The sequence below is a fragment of the Dermacentor andersoni genome, chromosome 9 (assembly GCF_023375885.2).
Source record: "Dermacentor andersoni chromosome 9, qqDerAnde1_hic_scaffold, whole genome shotgun sequence".
In the NCBI taxonomy this organism is placed as follows: Eukaryota; Metazoa; Arthropoda; class Arachnida; order Ixodida; family Ixodidae; genus Dermacentor; species Dermacentor andersoni.
In genome coordinates this window covers 12,242,319-12,258,904 of record NC_092822.1, presented here as the reverse complement: position 1 = coordinate 12,258,904, position 16,586 = coordinate 12,242,319, and the positions used below count along the sequence as shown (strand labels likewise).

General features: G+C 45.1%; 1 protein-coding gene across 4 annotated transcripts in view; it reads left to right on the top strand.

The window, feature by feature from the left end:
• Nucleotides 1–16,586, top strand: part of LOC126527032 (uncharacterized) — a 69,441-nt gene that overhangs the window by 38,677 nt on the left and 14,178 nt on the right. For all 4 annotated transcript variants that reach the window (XM_050174745.3, XM_050174744.3, XM_050174747.2 and 1 more), the window contains 3 exons: nucleotides 6,115–6,398; nucleotides 8,741–8,870; nucleotides 13,749–13,869. In XM_050174745.3, coding sequence (XP_050030702.1) covers nucleotides 6,115–6,398; nucleotides 8,741–8,870; nucleotides 13,749–13,869 — 535 coding nt within the window. The remainder of the gene's footprint in view (nucleotides 1–6,114; nucleotides 6,399–8,740; nucleotides 8,871–13,748; nucleotides 13,870–16,586) is intronic.

Here is a 16,586-nt window from a genome sequence, read left to right as displayed (position 1 = left end):
GGCATGCTGCGGAAACTGCGACATCTGTCTTCACTACTGTCCTAATACGGCACGTTTCCGCTGAGGGTGGGTGAATATCTTAGCTGTGTTACAAGCTTCGGCGTATGAATAGGGTACACTTTTAATGTATCGGTGTAAACGTGGCTACTATTCATTGCCGCTCGCGATTTGTTGCGTGCCCACGAGTGCAGATGAGAAGAATCGAAAGGCACCTGTTTTGTTGTTGTTGACCACAACCATCATAAAGCCTACACATAATAAAGGCAAGTTTGGTTGCAGCTTTTTTTTTAGTCATGGAAGTGCGGAAAGTGATGAAAGTAATGAAATGAGGCATCTACTTAATGTTTGGTGCGTTCAGACCGCTTGGTTTGTCTTGAAGAGTCGTTCGTGTAGAATTCGACAGATGCACACTTGCGGGGGTGGGATGCGATGGGAGAAGCGCACTTGCCGGGGTGGTGTATGGTGGGAGAAGCGCACCTGCCGGGGTGCAGCTCAGCACAGAGTTCAATACATCGATATGCCGGTGCACGGAAGTTTTATATACGCGAACAGTAGTGCTATACTTTTGCATGGTATTCCCTAGGGGATTTTTCAACTGTTCAATATAGGCAATAATTCGATATATCCGGGTTTGATATAGCCGGGATCGACTATTTCTTAACTATACACACGTGCATCCACCATCTCCTGTCACAGCATGAGCAGCGATATGCCTAATAAGTGTACTGGCATACCTTCAGAGCATTTTCGGCCGTGCCTGTGGCAATTTGAGCCCTTAAGGGCTGTAAAGAACATGCATTCATTTTTTCGGACGTTTTTGCAACCCCTAGGGAGTCCGAAAAATCATACGCTGACTGTACAACTGTCCAAGAGGATGCTTCAAATAGTCCACGTGGCGAACACACAGCTGAAGGAGAACAAGAAGACAAAGGATCTACACATTGAGAAATGAACGGGAAAGGAAGCATGCCGGCGCTTTTTTTTTTTTTGAAGGAGCTTGCACTCTAAAAGCAAAATGTACACCCGCCGTGGTTGCTCAGTGGCTATGGTGTTGGGCTGCTGAGCACGAGGTCGCGGGATCGAATCCCGGCCACGGCGGCCGCATTTCGATGGGGGCGAAATGCGAAAAACACCCGTGTACTTAGATGTAGGTGCACGTTAAAGAACCTCAGGTGGTCGAAATTTCCGGAGTCCCCCACTACGGCGTGCCTCATAATCAGAAAGTGGTTTTGGCACGTAAAACCCCACAATTAAAAGCAAAATGTTGGCTGACGCCGAAATGCAAGTGTCCCTCATCGTAGCAAAAGACCTCTTTAAAGCAGTGAAACGCAACACTGAGGCTTTGTGCGCAGGCTGAGAATATGTCCGGACAGTTGAGGTTGACTTACCAGCTGTTGCGAGAGGATCTCACTTGTGATAAAGTTCGGGCCTCATACCAACTAGCTTGCTATCAGTTCATAGAAATAGCTCGTATTCGAAAATGTTCTGTATGCATCTCTTTTTTATTCATACTTAAGAATGTTCGACTCAATTTGCAATAGGTTTTACTATTTCTTTCGAGAATATTTTATTTGCTGTACGTTTTACTAACCCCTCCCTTCTGTTTTCTTTTTGAATAAAATAAACACTGCCCCTTACTATTCAAAGTGGATTAAGTTTTTTATTTTTTAACATGCTTGCAGAGAGTGACACCATTGGGCGACATGGTGTAGGGAGCCCGTCTTGACATAAAACAAAGTTCTGTGTCACTCGGGGAATATTAATATTGCTAAGGCACTTGGGGAAAACCTGGAAAACTCAGGGAATTGGGAAGTGCCATCTTGGTAGACACCCTGCTTTTGGGCATTCTGCATTTTCTGTGGAAAGGGTAGCATGGGAATGCCTGGACCAATTTTGATGCTGTTTGTTTTTATGTATTCCCTAAGTGTGCTTGAGGGTATTGTAGCCTTCAATATCATGCTGATGGCTTAGTTTTTTTTCTGCATGCTAATTTGTGAATGACACGCTCTGGTGCAATTATTGAAGGTGAACATGATGTTCTGTGCCAAAAAAAAAATAAAGCGGTTAAATTAGTTTTGCAACTGTTGTACCCTGTAGTGCTCTTTTGAGCAAAGATTAAAACTACAGGCAGCTTCCTGGCATGTTTCGTTACAGTGCCAGGTTTTCCATAAGCGGAACACATGTAACATTTTGTAACTTGATAACTAGTCAAGGTATCGTAATGAAACTGCATATTTCTTTATTTAAGACATTTTAGAGTGTGGCTGCCAAATTTCGTTGCTAATCAAAGAACAAAGAAGTTCGCTCTGATCCCAGCCTTCCCCCTTAAACAGTGATATTGGTGAAACGAATTGCAGATTTCTTTGTGTCTAGTAATTTGTGACAGTCGAATGCACTTACAACAACGTTCAAGTGCCAAGAAAATTCTATATTATAACCAGTAATTGTTATAACTGGGTTGCACGGAAAAAACAGAGAGGACAGACATCAAAATATTTTAACCAGGCAGAAAGTAGTAGTTGAGCCAACTTATCACATTACTGGTTTTAGTAGTACTTGGATACAACAATGAGCAGCCGTGGCACTGTGAACTTTTTGCGTGTTCTGTGGTAAAATAAACGGCCCACTACAGTGCTTCCAAGCCGCGTTATTGGTTGCAAAAATTAATTTGGCTACTGGATGTCTGCACAGAAAAGAAAAGGAAGGTGAAATACTGGAAAGGAAAAAAAGAGAAAGATGTGAGCCACTGCCCTTCCTTGCTGCATTCACTACATCACCAGCCTGGTGCACCTCTCTCCAGTCTTTTCCACCGCTCCGAAACAGGAGTTGTCTGAACAATGACAGCACAACAGACATTCGAGCGCAATCACACAATGCAACAATGCAAGAGACTGTTTCGACATTCCGGACATACAGTAATACTTCATTAACTCGAACTCGCACACCTCGAAAAATCGGCTAAGTCGAAATTTTCCGTGGCTCTCTATCATTTCCCATACATGCCATGCGTGCATTTCCCATATGTGTCACGTATGCGTTCCCGTACGTGCCATACATGCCGTGGTATCTATGCTCTATGTAGCCGACCACAGCTACGTGCAACTGTAGTGCATATGCACAGCATTTGTTTTCTGCATGACGGGGCTTGAGTGTGTGCTAGTGTTCATATGCCGTCTGACCGTGCTATGTGATGCAGACTTTCTTTGTCCTTGACCAGCTTGACCAACGGGTAGTAGCCACATGCAAGTTGCGCATTTTGAAGCGCTATCAACAAGTCTGCCAAGGCGTCTAACCAGGAGTGGTCAGGAGTGAGTGCACGCTGGCAAGCGTGTGTAGAGTCTGGCCTTAAGTTTCGCACAGTTCAAGGCTAGTTGAGTGTTGGAAGCTAGTCGAAATTAGCAAGACCGCATGGCTGCAACACCGATAAGCAGGGTGGCCAAAGTTTAATTGCTAGGCAGGTGGCTGTGGCGGAGTGTGAGTCGATGATAGTCAGCTTCTTCCAGAAGTATGTAATTGTTATAGAAATTTGAAAGCAGATTTTCGCTTACTTCAGCCTGTTTGTTAAACTTTGTTTATAACTATACACAATAACCCCTTTACTTTTTGGTCACTACATAATGAGAGTCTTGAATCCGGCAACATTGATGCCTTCAGGTAGCATGTGTGGGTTTATTGACCAGTTGCCTTCACCCAAAAAGGTCACATATTCGTGACATCTGTGGCAGAAAGGATGTTCCACATCCATCGCCAAGGTTTGCGAGTGGTGGCGCTGGCTAACACTCCCAGGGTTAGTTCTATAATAAAACATGAATACCCAAGAAAATGGATGGAAAAACGGTGCCATGGTAGCTCAACTGGTAAGAGGATCGCACGTGTAATGTGCAGACGTGGGATTGTTCCTCACCTGCGGCAAGTTGTTGTTTCGTCCGCTCTTATTTTTGTTAATTTATCATTTATTTAATTCAGTTAGCAAGTACAAGTAATTTCCTCTATGTTGTCCTTTGCGTCTTTGTTGGCTTCTTATGATTAATAAAAATCTGGCCCCTCGGTTAACCTCTTTTCTTCTCGTTCAATACACAGTAACAGTAGAATGAACCGCACTGATGCAAACACCTTTGATTGATGTCAGCTGTTGGCCAATAGCAGTCACCTATGGGAATCCACTATATTACGACATAATGAGTCCAGAAATGAGTGAGGAGCAGGCTTCTGTTGAAAAGAGAGCATTTGAAAGAAAGGTGACTTTGCGCTCCTTTTGCGAGCACCAGGCGTTGCGCATGACTGCAAGACTTCGCTGAGATGTTCACAGCAGCGTATGCTATCCGTGGACTATGTCTTTTCACCAAGCCTGATGGGTGGTTCAGGACCCCTGTAGCACCGATGTTCACCAGTGAGCCCGCTTGTTCCTTGCTTGCCAGATTGCCAAAGTGACATGCCTGACAAGACTCCCATGCAGATTTTCTTGCCACATGACTGTCGTTTTGACCACATCCATCTTGATTTGGTTGGACCATGTCCTCCCTATCACGACTGCCGGTACATTCTGAATGATGACTTTACCTGTTGGCCCGGTGCTGTGCCCATTCCGGACAACAATGCGGAAACGGTCACCAAAGCCTTTGTTTCAACATAAGTTTCCTGCTTCAGATGCCCCAAAATTGTTACAACTAATCATGGCCAGCAATTTGAATCTACTCTCTTCACTTCCTTCAACCGCTTGCTTTGATGCTAAGCACTCCTGTACCATGGCATAACATGCCTGTACCAACGGCACGGTTGAGCAACTTCATTGCTAGCTGAAGGCTGCCCTCACTGTGCGCCTGGATCAAGAGCTCTGGGTAAACCACCTTCCTGTGCTTCTAAAGCCTACGTGTCGTCCTTCATCGCAACCTTGGCTGTTCAGCGGCTGAGATCATCTACGGTGCACCTCTGCAGCTTCCTGGAGACTTTGTGTTCCTTCAGGTCCCCTCACCCCTAGCCGCTGCAGTACCTCCAATGCCTACAGGACTGCATTCGGCAACTGCACCTCGTCTCGCCTCGTTTTTTTTTACCACAGCATCCTCATACATCTGGACCTTGCATCTTCAATGCACGTTTTTCTCAGACGAGACGCTGTAAAAGCACCTCTTACACCCTCCTACGATGGGCTGTGCCATGTCCTCCACACGACGTTGAATGTTGCCACCATCCTATTGAATGCTCGTGAAGAGGTCATCTTGTTAATTCAACTCAAACTGGCTTACCTCGAGATGCCTCCCATGGAGCTCCCAGTGGATGTTGCTGGCATATCCACCGATCCCCAAGGTAGCCCTATCTCTGCCTCGTTGACGCATACATTTTGCTGTTCTGTCTGGGTGAAGGATCCTGTAGCACCCACCAACGCCACAAAGCAGGGACGCTAACGTGGGTGCTCTAAGCCTGTGCCTTGGTGCTGGCTGCGAAAGACTAGGAAAATAAAGAGGGGCAGCGTGTGCTCGATTCGCAAGCATGGCACGGGCAGTTCTGCTCTAGAAGCCTGCTACGCTGATCCTCTTGTTCTGGCACTCTGCGTGACCCTTCATTTCCCTACAGCAGTAATGAAGGAACACTGCTAATGTGGTGTTATCTGCGGCAGTAAATGCAAGAATAAAGGCTTTAAAGGCGCAAATACGAATGAAGTGCTCCGGCGTTGATGTCATTCACCTAATATTTCTGCTGATGACCATGGTGATGCAGACTCTGCCACTTCGTTTCGGTCTGATGCTAGTGCCCTTTTAGCTCTAATGCGTCACACATTTGTGGCACTCACTGAGCTTCAAGTTGTCCATATTTATTGATGTGCGGCCAAATACATCTGAATAATTAGTTTGATTGCATTAAATAATGCATACACCTGCCGGGACCAGAGGACAAGTCTGAATTATCAGTTTATTTTTAATTAAAGAGTGTCAAATTAATGCAGTTTTACTGTATATGTGTATGAATGAAGTGTATTTCAATGTTCTTGGATTTTCACCTGCAGAAACCTCAACATCCTTGAATTTTCCTGGAATTTTGAGTCTAATGTTTTGTACAAGCCCTGTTTTTCCCTTTCCTCCTTCCTAAAACACGAAGTGGCCGCACTCATGTTTGCAGGACCTCCTGACTCGGCACACAATGGCGTCGCTGCCGTGGTCGTACCAGTGCCGCCTGGCTAGCCTGCTGCCAGCAGTGGACTGTTGGCAAGACGCGGGCACTGTACGCCTCAGCAGCAGTGCCCTGAGCAACGAGTTTTTTGCACGTGCCTGCCAGGAGTGGCGGGAGCGGCTGGCAGATGGTGAGCTTACACACGAGAGCCAGGTGCGGCTGCGCGCTGAGCAGGACCGGGCTAGCCTTGATCCCTGGAAAGGGCGCCACTTTGAGCACGTCTGGGGACACAGGTCAGTCCTTTGCCACTGGTACAATTTATTTCTGGGCACCTATGTCTGTTAGGGAAAAAACAAAACAAGTTGCAGATCATCCTTGCGATTGCCATAGATTTATTGATTTAACAGGTTTCACAAATGCAGGAGCTGCATGAGATTTTGCAGCATAGGGCTCTAGGCTGATCTTGATCACCTGGGCCTTGGGGGTTCTCACAGTGGATGGCAAGAGAAATGCCGCCCACTGTTCCTGTGCTTTCAGTAGGGGGGGGGGGGGACTGGGCAGTGAAGATGGTCAGTTTAATGAAAGTTCCAGATTTTCTTTTTAATGTGCTTAAAATTCTTAGGGTACTCCACCCAAGAACAAAGAGAGAAAAATGCTTATTTGCGTGTCTGCCCCCCTCCGATAGCAAGATGTCCACCACTTTAAAATTTCTTGAGAGCAGCCTGCTAAGCCTCTGTATTGTAACATTCCATTTTCCATTGTTTTGTTATCATGCAGTGCAGTGAGTGGCTGATTAATGTGATAATGACAGTGTGCGAGTTTTGTTCGAGCCAATAATGGATAGCGAAAAGCATGGAAAATGAAATGGAATGTTAGAGGATACAAACTCTGGTGTCCTATAACTGGCATATTAAAGTGCGACATGTAAACATATTTAAATTCTGCCTTCATTGGAATTGTGGTGGCTGTTGCCTAGTGTGCCTTGAAGATTTCATATTGTGTTGAGCAGGAATTCTAAAACAAAAATCATAGGACTCCCGCACACTGTGGGAATGACGTAAGTTAAACTTTTCTATGCTTTTTCCGTTGGCTGACAGTAATTGGCAGTGATGTTGATGGCAAATGTTTAAGTTCTTAAGTGTTTAGTGCAGTATGAGAGGGGTAAGATGATGTTAGGTGTTACCTTGTGTGCAGCACTGCTGTTTGTTTGCATAGCACTCAGAACACACAGCGAGATGTTGCTAGAGGTTGTGTTGTGTGCCATTGTTCATTGCTTTTATGAAGGTTAGCATTATTGTTGCACCTCGCACGGCTTATCGCATTGTGGCAGAAGTCTTAAACTTAAGTTGAATTATGGGGCTTTACATGTCACGACTACAATCAGATTTTGAAGCACGCCGTAGTTGGGGACTCAAGATTAATTTTTATCGCCTGTGGTTCTTAAACGTGCACCGAATTCTAAGTACATGAGTCTTTTTGCATTTCACCCCCGTTGAAATGTGGCTGCCGCTTGTTGGGATTGAACACGTGCCCTCGAGCAATGTCATAGCCACTAAGCTACCGCAAACTTGTGGTGCGTCTGTTTGCGTAATGTTTTCTTCACTCTGCAATGTTTTAATGTGGCTTTGCGTCTACATGCCCTGCGTCGGCTACCTGCTTGACAAATTCGCTCACTGTTTATTTTTTAGGAATATCAGAAACATACTGTACCGTCCTTTGAATTTGAAATTATCCAGTTTTTCTACAGCTGTTGCTGTGTCTAGCAGTAGCGTTCCCTTGCCTTCTTACATCGCCTTTTCCCTTTTCGGCACTCTCCCTCCCCCCCTCCCCCCCCGTGCATGCGAGCTGCCACAGCTGATGAGCATAGAGTGCCAAGGCTGTTGTCGGTTCTACACATTATCTGCCTCCTCTCCCTACCTCCTGTTTACCATTCTATCTACCTCCCCTCCGGGCTGTTACAGCTCAGTATGAAGGCAAGCGCTTCAGTCGCTGCAGTGCCTTTGCAGTTACCGGAATAGGAAACAGTGTGCACCGGCGTTATCACATCAGATAGGTGGGCGAGCATCGTGGGCAAGTTGCTGCAGTAGGCAACTTTTCTTGATCATGCATGCCTTGCTTGTTTGCACAGGATCTAGCAGCTGGAAAACGAATCGTAGAATCGCATTGTGGCGATGTAGTTGAACGTTGGTGCTGAAAGATCCTGTTTTCCAGGAACATTAAATCAGTAAAAAGTAAGCATAACTGCATTGGGTCATTTTATTGGCTCTAGATCCCATGTGAACATTGGTGCCTGGAAATCGTATTTATCAGGACCATATCAACAAGGTTCTACTGTATATACACGCTCTGAACCACCTTCTGACGTGGTGTGCAAGACCGCAGCAGCAGCAGTAGTGGAAAAGTCGAAGGAAGAGGCAAAGAAAGCTTCGCTATAAGGAACCTTTCACTTCCTTCCTGCCGAATTTTGAGCTGCAGCAGAAACTCAGTGGCATGAATTAACACATGCATAAGCTGAGATCACTGGCAGCTTGTCGAGAACAACCTCGAGCAGGTGTCATAACTATCGTCTCTCAGAACACTGTGTCTGTACACTTGGCATGCGTGCTACAGATGAAAGCTTTCTCTTTGGGTACAGGTTACCCTCTGAAGAGCGTGTGGCCTCCTTGAACTTGGCCACTGGCATACCCCTGGCTGCACCCCTGGCCAGCCGCAGAACAGGGCGACCTCTACGTAGGCCTCACAGACCCGGAAACAGCACCAGCCCTGTAAGTGAATTACCTTGGAAAGTTTCAGTGACTGCGTAACATGTAAAATATATTGCTGTAGTGTTGCAATTACAAATCTGATACAATGCACATGAAACTTTGTGCAGAATTGGCAACAAGACTAGTTTGTTTATGCCATCTTTTTTCATTGCTCTTGCAAGACAAAGGTATCTGCATTTGCACTTTGGTCAGTGATAATGTTAGTAGCAAGCTTTGCATCTGTGCGCCAAATTTGTGGCTTACTCTCGAGTTCTGTTTGAGTTAGCCTAAACTTCTCATTTTCAATTCTGTGCAGCTACTTCAGGGTGTCTACCAACCGGGAAAACTGGGAATTCTCAGGGATTTTGAGTGGTCTGGAAAACACGGGGAAAACTCGGGGAATTTGTGTCTCTATCAGGAAAAATTAGCTGTAATTTTATTGAAAGGGTCGAAAGTCGCGGTAATGCTGGCTCAAGTAACAGACAGAAATCGTAATGAATCGTCTTTGACGCCCTGTTGTTGGCTGGAGGAGTTGCCAGTGAACAGTCAACGACCAACTTTCTGGATTCTAGGTAATTTGGACGGCTTTGCGGCACCGCCACGTACCCCATGGAGTCAATGATCAGAACGTCTGAAATTTCGGACGCAAGAACTCTTCGCTGTCTGATTTTCCGGATATTTTGCCGTGACCGCATGGCCAAAATGGCATAGCGAATGGCAATGCCATTTTGATTATCTCGCTGCCTCGAACCGGCGCTCCCGCACGCAGATCCGTTGGCAGCCGTAGCCACCACTGCGGCAACGCTAGGCCTAGCTGCTTCGACGTTCATTATGAAGCTTCTTGCCGTTGGGTGCCGTGTTTTTTATTGAAAGAATTCACTGCTGTCAGCAATGGCACGGACTCCGCCTATGTGGTCGTTGTGATTGGCTTAGAAGCTTGGAAAGCATGGTGCGTTGCATAATGCCGGCTCCTGAAAGTCAGCTTCACTTCTGTACAGAACTCTTACTTGGTGTAGCATACGCAAAAGCATTGCAGTGAAGCATAACAAGCGTGGGAAGAGGCTATTGCCACGAGACACAGTATGTATTCCTTAATTATATGTGCGTGCACCCGGTATTTCCTGTCGCAGTATGAGCACCGATATACCTAATACATGTACTGACAGGCCTTCCGAGCGTTTTCGAATGTGCCTGTGGCGGTTTGAACCCTTAAGGGCAGTAAATGACATGCATTTATTTTTTCCAACTGGCCGATTTTTCAAACATTTTAAAATCGGACGTGGACTGTGCAACTGACCAAGAAGATGCTTCAAATGGTCTGTGGGGCGAACAAATGGCAGAAGGGGGCAAGAACAGAAAGGACCTACGCATTGAGGAATGAACGGAAAAGGAAGCGTGCTGCTGCTGTTTTGAAGGAGCTTGAGCCTAAAAAACAGTCTTGGCTGATGTTGAGATGCAGGTGTGCCTCATCCAAGCCAAAATAAACTCTTTAAAGCAGTGAAACACAACACTGAGGCGTCGTGCACGGGCTGAGAGTATGTCAGGACAGTTGAGGTTGACTTACGAGCTGTTGAGAGAGAATCTCAATTGTGACAAAGTTGGGGCCTCATACCGCTGAGCTTGCTATCAGTTGATAGAAATAGTTATATTCGAAAATATTTGCTTCTTTGTGCATCTCCTTTTTATTCGTATTTGAGAATGTCCGACTCGATTTGCAATTTTTTTCAGACATTTTATTTGCTGTGCATTTTACTAACTTCCTTCTATTCTCTTTTTGAATAACAAAAACACTACTGCTTAGTATTCAAATTGGACTAAGTCATTTTTTTTTTAATTTTTCGTATGCTTACTAGAGAGTGACAGCATCGGGCGATATGGTTTCAGCCCGTCTTGACGTAAAACATAGTTCTGCGTCACTTGGGGAATTTTGCAAAGGCACTCAGGAAAAACTGGAAAACTCAGGGAATTTGGAAATGTCAACTTGGTAGACACCCTGTACTTGCAGAGTCTTTTGCTATATGGAAGACACAATAAAACAGTCTGTCTCACCTTTAGTGACTGGCCTGGATGGAAGAGTTGTATTGATCACTTTCAAGGATGTTTTTTCTTATGCTCAATGTAGTGTCTGGCACAATGCCTCATTTAAATTATGGGGGCAATTCATGCAAGGAATGTGTGACGGTGAACTAATGGGAGACTTGTCATTCCTTTTATTGTGGCAGCTTCCACATGTTTAGCTGGTCATTATACACCAAAAGTAATAATTTTGTGAGTGATTGATTGAGAATACAGCCGCAGAGCGCTCCGGTGGGAAATGAAAATATTATTGTTTGTCTGGCATGTTTTGGAGTGCAATGAAATTCTGGTGTTGATGGATTTTGTGTTCCAATAACCGGATAACTTTTGCAAGTAGCCATGTGTTCTTTGCATGGTTGCAATGGAAGATTTCGTCAAATATTTAAGAACCCTTTCTGTACGTTAGAAAAGAACAAAAACCATCCATTTCCTAGAAACTTCCCAGGAATGCACCATGCAGTAGTAGTAGTACGGTAGACTTCCATTAATTTTACTCCAGTTATTTAGGTTTTTTGGTTAATTCGACCTTGACCAAAGGTCCTGGTCAGCGCCCATGCATTCCTATAGGCCCAAGCTTTCATTATTTTGATCCATAAATTGGCCTTCGTCGGATAATTGGAACTTGCAACTTGCAGCATGAATGTGCATGCATGCCAGTCAGCATGCATGCACATGGCCCCTACAGTGACCATAATAGTGACCTTATTACTGGCAGTGTCCGTCTTGGCAGAGCTTATCTGACAGTGAATGTGTTTAACGCACATCGTCTCCCGTCAAAAATACCTATTTTTGACCTGCCCTAGAAGTATTTTCAAGCAATTACAGTAGCTCACAATGTCCGATAAGGCATTTGCCTGATGCGCGCCTTTTCGCCCCCCCCCCCCCTCCTGCCCCCCAAGAAGTTAAGCCAGAAAACCACATCATCGGCGTTCGTATGCCTCACTGCATAACACCGTTGCATTGCGGCAAAGCCGACTTTAAAGGCAGTGCGGGGAAGCTGACATCAGAAAATTGACATTTTTCTTGCTAAACATTAGATTCAGGTTAGATTCCTACTTTGTTTAGTAGCTTTAATGTTATCTCTACGTTAGTTTTCTACTTCCTACGCACAGAAAGCAGGCACATATTTGATTTTGGGGCATGTTAGAATCGGGCAAATACTGTCAAATCAACATTTTTTTTATGCTCTTGTTTAATTTGATCCACCAGATAAGTAGATCGATTTTGTTAGTCCCATCAGGGTCGAATTAATGGAAGTCAACTGTGATTGGTTGGTTTTGATAAAATGCAGAAAAGGAAAGTGAGGAAAAATTACTATTGGCTGCACTATAACTGTATAGCTGCATCTGCTGACACCTAAACAAATGTAAATGTTCAGGCAGTCCATAAAAAAGAGGACTAAAAGTAATGCCACAGATGATAATGATGAGTTCTAATGGTATCTCCTATCTGCATAGTGAGAAATATTCACGTAGCCTGTGCAAGCTACTTACATTCTACCACATGATGGTCTAGCCTTCTGCCTGGTTGCCTTATCTCATGAAGTTACCTATGCCTGGAAAAATTCTGCACCCATCTCTTTCATGTCCTTTTTTGTCCACCGATACTCTAAACGCTTGCTTTTTTGACTGCTGACCAGTCCTCTGGTAATGTCAAGTGCTGACCTCTAGTGTAAAAAATTGCGGCTAAGAGCAAGCTGGCAGATATACTCTTCAACTATATTGGCACAAATTCTGGTGACCGACTATATTCGTCAGCAGTAGAGGGAGGGTTAAAGCGCTGGAGCAAAATTTAACATGTCATCGGAGGAGCATAGTCTTCCAGTGATTTTCCTATAAAGTTCAATTAGGTTTTGTTGAGTTGAAGAGGGCTAAACTTCACCTATTCACTGCCACCCTCCTCCTCTCTTTGATGCCTCACTGGGACTGACGGTCGGGGTTACCTCAGGGTGGCGCGCTCTCGCGTACGAGCAATCACCCACTGGCAATGCTTCCTCCTCCAGTCAGTCAACGTCACCTGGGAAAGCGAAGCCATCGTTATCAGAAGAGGAAATGGGCTCTGGCACAGGGAGGCATGCGCAATCACTCGTGTCATTGTGTGAGTTTCTTCGTGATGCATAGAGCACTGTGATTTTTGTGCTCGTTGAAATTGCGATCGTGTGTGCTACTCCTTGCATGTTTTGCTTGCCATGTTTTAAAGCTCGTTCTCGGAGCTCTGGCATATTTATATTGACACTTTTCTTTTATCTCGCTAGGTTGCTGATGCCAAACCATGAGTGTCATGTAATATGCCACTGACCTCCTTGCCCAGGGAGCTTGATATTGTAACACAGTGCAGTCTGATCATAGCAATATTCAGGATTATGTGATTAGTATAATTGGCTATCGTCAGATCTGGACTGACCATAGAAGCTGCAGTTCAGATATGCCTTTTCACTCGTGCAAGGGCAGTTCTCTTTTTTTCTCAATACTATCTTGGTAAAGGTCAGCATCAAAGAAGTGTGTAATGAATATTCACTCTAATGGAAGACCTTTATTTCTCCCACCTCTGTGTTAGGGTCACACAGTCCCTGACACAGAGGACGGCAGTTGGGATGTCTTCAGTGTGCAGGAAATGTTCAGCTGTACAATTTAGTCCAGCTGAGTACTATGTATTAGTGCTTCATGCTTCGCTTGATTGTCGAATTTGAATGATGGCTTGTGAGGGTAGTAGGTCAAAGTAAGCAGTCAGGTTCAATTGCATCTAGGAGTTGGCTCGAACTGTGAGATTCAAACTTATCAGGATACTGCCACTGCATCAGATATTTTGTGCATTGCACCTCAGGTGTCAAGGAACCGGTGTGGCCATCCGGTTCGAGGCAATTCTCTCAAGCGGCCCACGAATGCAGCTCGTGTGAAAGACGAGTCCTTGGCTAAGCGTTTCAAAGAGGTTCCTGCTGACACTGGTAAGGAAGCTTCTTTTAACAGAAATAGCATTCGTGGGCTTTTGACTTGCTTATATTATCTGTCATCCATTGTAACATTTTTATTACATATGGTTTCAGACTGGTATAGCCATTAGATGATTATTGGGTTTAGGCAGGGAATTGCCAATAAGTATGAATAGTGGTAGTCTATGAAAATTGGATTCACTAGAAAACAAGTGCTTCCGTTTCATGCTAGCACCTATGCTAGCAGCCGGCCAGGTCAACCTATATTTTAGCCAATGTCAAGAAACTGTTGCTGTTGTCTACACCAAACCTGCATTGGACGACCATAGTTACAGGTGGTATGTTGTCCCCACATTCTGCTTGTGATGCCTATTTGAACACACGGCAAACCATCTCCTCGTCACCTGAGTGACAGAAGTTTTTGATAACAAACTATGCATAAAAGTAAAGCGAGAACCATATTGCTTCTTAACACATTGAGTGTAAGTTTGCTAGCTTATTGGTTTCACTTGGTCTGGCTTTTCTCAGCGTTTGGTCATGACCAGCGATTAGGGGTTACTGGATTGACTAAACCAAGTAACGCGAGCCAGCTGTAGCCAGTGCATCCTTCCACTACTTTTGTTGTTCGAGACACTGCCAACATATAAAAAAATGCTCTTCTTGATTAGTGGATGACCTTATTGCACAGCTGAAGTCTAAAAAACCAAACAATGCACTCACTGTAAGGGTTCCGAAATATTTGTCATCGTTATACAGTGGAACCCCGTTCATACGTTTTTCACCGGACCGAGGAAAAAAAAAACGTAACAGCCGGGAAAACGCAACAGTGAGGAAAGCTCCGAAAATGAATGAAAAAAGTGCAGCTTATTTCCACAGAGTGCGCTTAGAATTTAAAAAGTCTAGAATTGTGGCTTGCCGTTTCTTTCGCTCGCTAGAAATCACCACACGTTTTTCAATAGCCTGGAAGGCCGCATTGCTGTCAGCGTCGCTGTGAGGTGCGACGTACCTGCGGAGGAGGTCCAGAGCCGCGAACGCTTCTCCAAAGCTAGGATTTGGCAACTCCCCGGCATCATGCAGCTCGTGCTCCTCGTCGTCACCGTGCCACGGCAATGGCAACAGACGAAGGAATATCCGCGGGAAATTTTGCCCTCTTTGGCATAATCATGCTAACGTGCTAACGATTGTTTAGTAGTATTGCTGCGAAGCGGGCGCGTCCGAGCAGCCCGGTTGCGCGCACCGCGGCGTGGTTTCGCGAGAAATGTAAACAAGAGAGAACAGCTGGCTCGATAGGCGGAGCAACGCCATGAGCAACGCCAACTTCCGGCTTCCCTTTAGCTATAGCTTCACAAAGAGTGACGTCAGGGCCTCTCCTGAGTTTCCTTCCTCCGTGAGTCGACCCGTCCAACAACCATTCGGTGACCGTAATCACGGTGATGATAGTGAGAGCATTTTTCACGAATGGCCACCTAGTGGCGACCTCTCGAGCTGGCGTGCGGCTTCTTGCAGCCAGTTCCATAGCCAAGCCCGGCCAAGCTCGGTCAAAACTCGTCAAAAGCCAAAATGGCGGTTGGAGCGCGTTGCCTACTTTAGCCCAGGCGGGTTCGGGTTGCGACGCATAATGCGGGAACGTTTTCACAGCTACTACATAACAGCGGGGTTCCTTATACATTGGATCCTATGGAAGCTATGCCGGGACCGGATGAAAACGACGTAGCAGCCGTGAAACGCAGCAGTGAGGAACGTAACAGCGGGGTTCTACTGTACTTTACATTTGTAGTGTGGGTGGCATTGCCATTAAGCTTTCTCAATACAGTCAACTTCCATCAATTCGACCCTGACGGGAACAACAGAATTGATTAAATTATCTGGCGGTTTTTTAAACAATATGCAGAAAAAGCATCGGAACATACCGCTGAATCAGTGTCAGTGTCAGTCAGTGTTTGCCCATATACCAATATGCCCTGAATTCAAACGAGCGTCTGATTTCTGTGTATCCAAAGTAGAAAACTAACAAAGAGATGACATTAAAGCTCCTAGACAAAGTGGAAATCTAATGCACACCCAATTTTTAGTTAGACAAATAGGCAAGGCAATATGTGTTGCACAGTGGCGGCCAGTTTCCTGAAGTCAGCTTTGCTGCGTGGTTTTTGTAGTCAGCTTCGCCGCAATACAGTTGTGATATGCGGCAAAGTATACAAATGCCTTGAACGTGATTTTTGGTTCAATTTTCCTTAAAATGAAATAAAATAAATGAATAAATAAAAAGGGCTCGCATTAGAATTGGGCAAATACCGTAATCACACATTGTGAGCTACTGTTATTACTTTAACATCTTCCTAGAGCAGTCCAAGATAGGCATTTTCGACGAGGAATTTTTTAATGTGTGTTCGACGCATTTACTGTCCCCTAAGCTCAGCTTTGCTGAGGCAGATGCTGCCAGCAAATAGGTCACTTTTGTGGTCACCATAGGGGTGAGGAGTGTGCATGCTTGCTGGTCAACTTCAAGTTATTCTGCAAAGGCCAATTTTAGGATCGAAATAATGAATGCTTGGACCCATTGAAATGCATGGGTGTTGACCAGCACTTTAGGTCTCAATCAAATTAACTGAAACAAAATCTAACTTGAGCTGATTTGATGGAAACCTACTGTTATCAGTTTGTATTGCTGTGCCATGCTTTGTGCATGGCTACGGGCACATGGCAAGAGTGCCTTGGAGACAACTGATGGGATA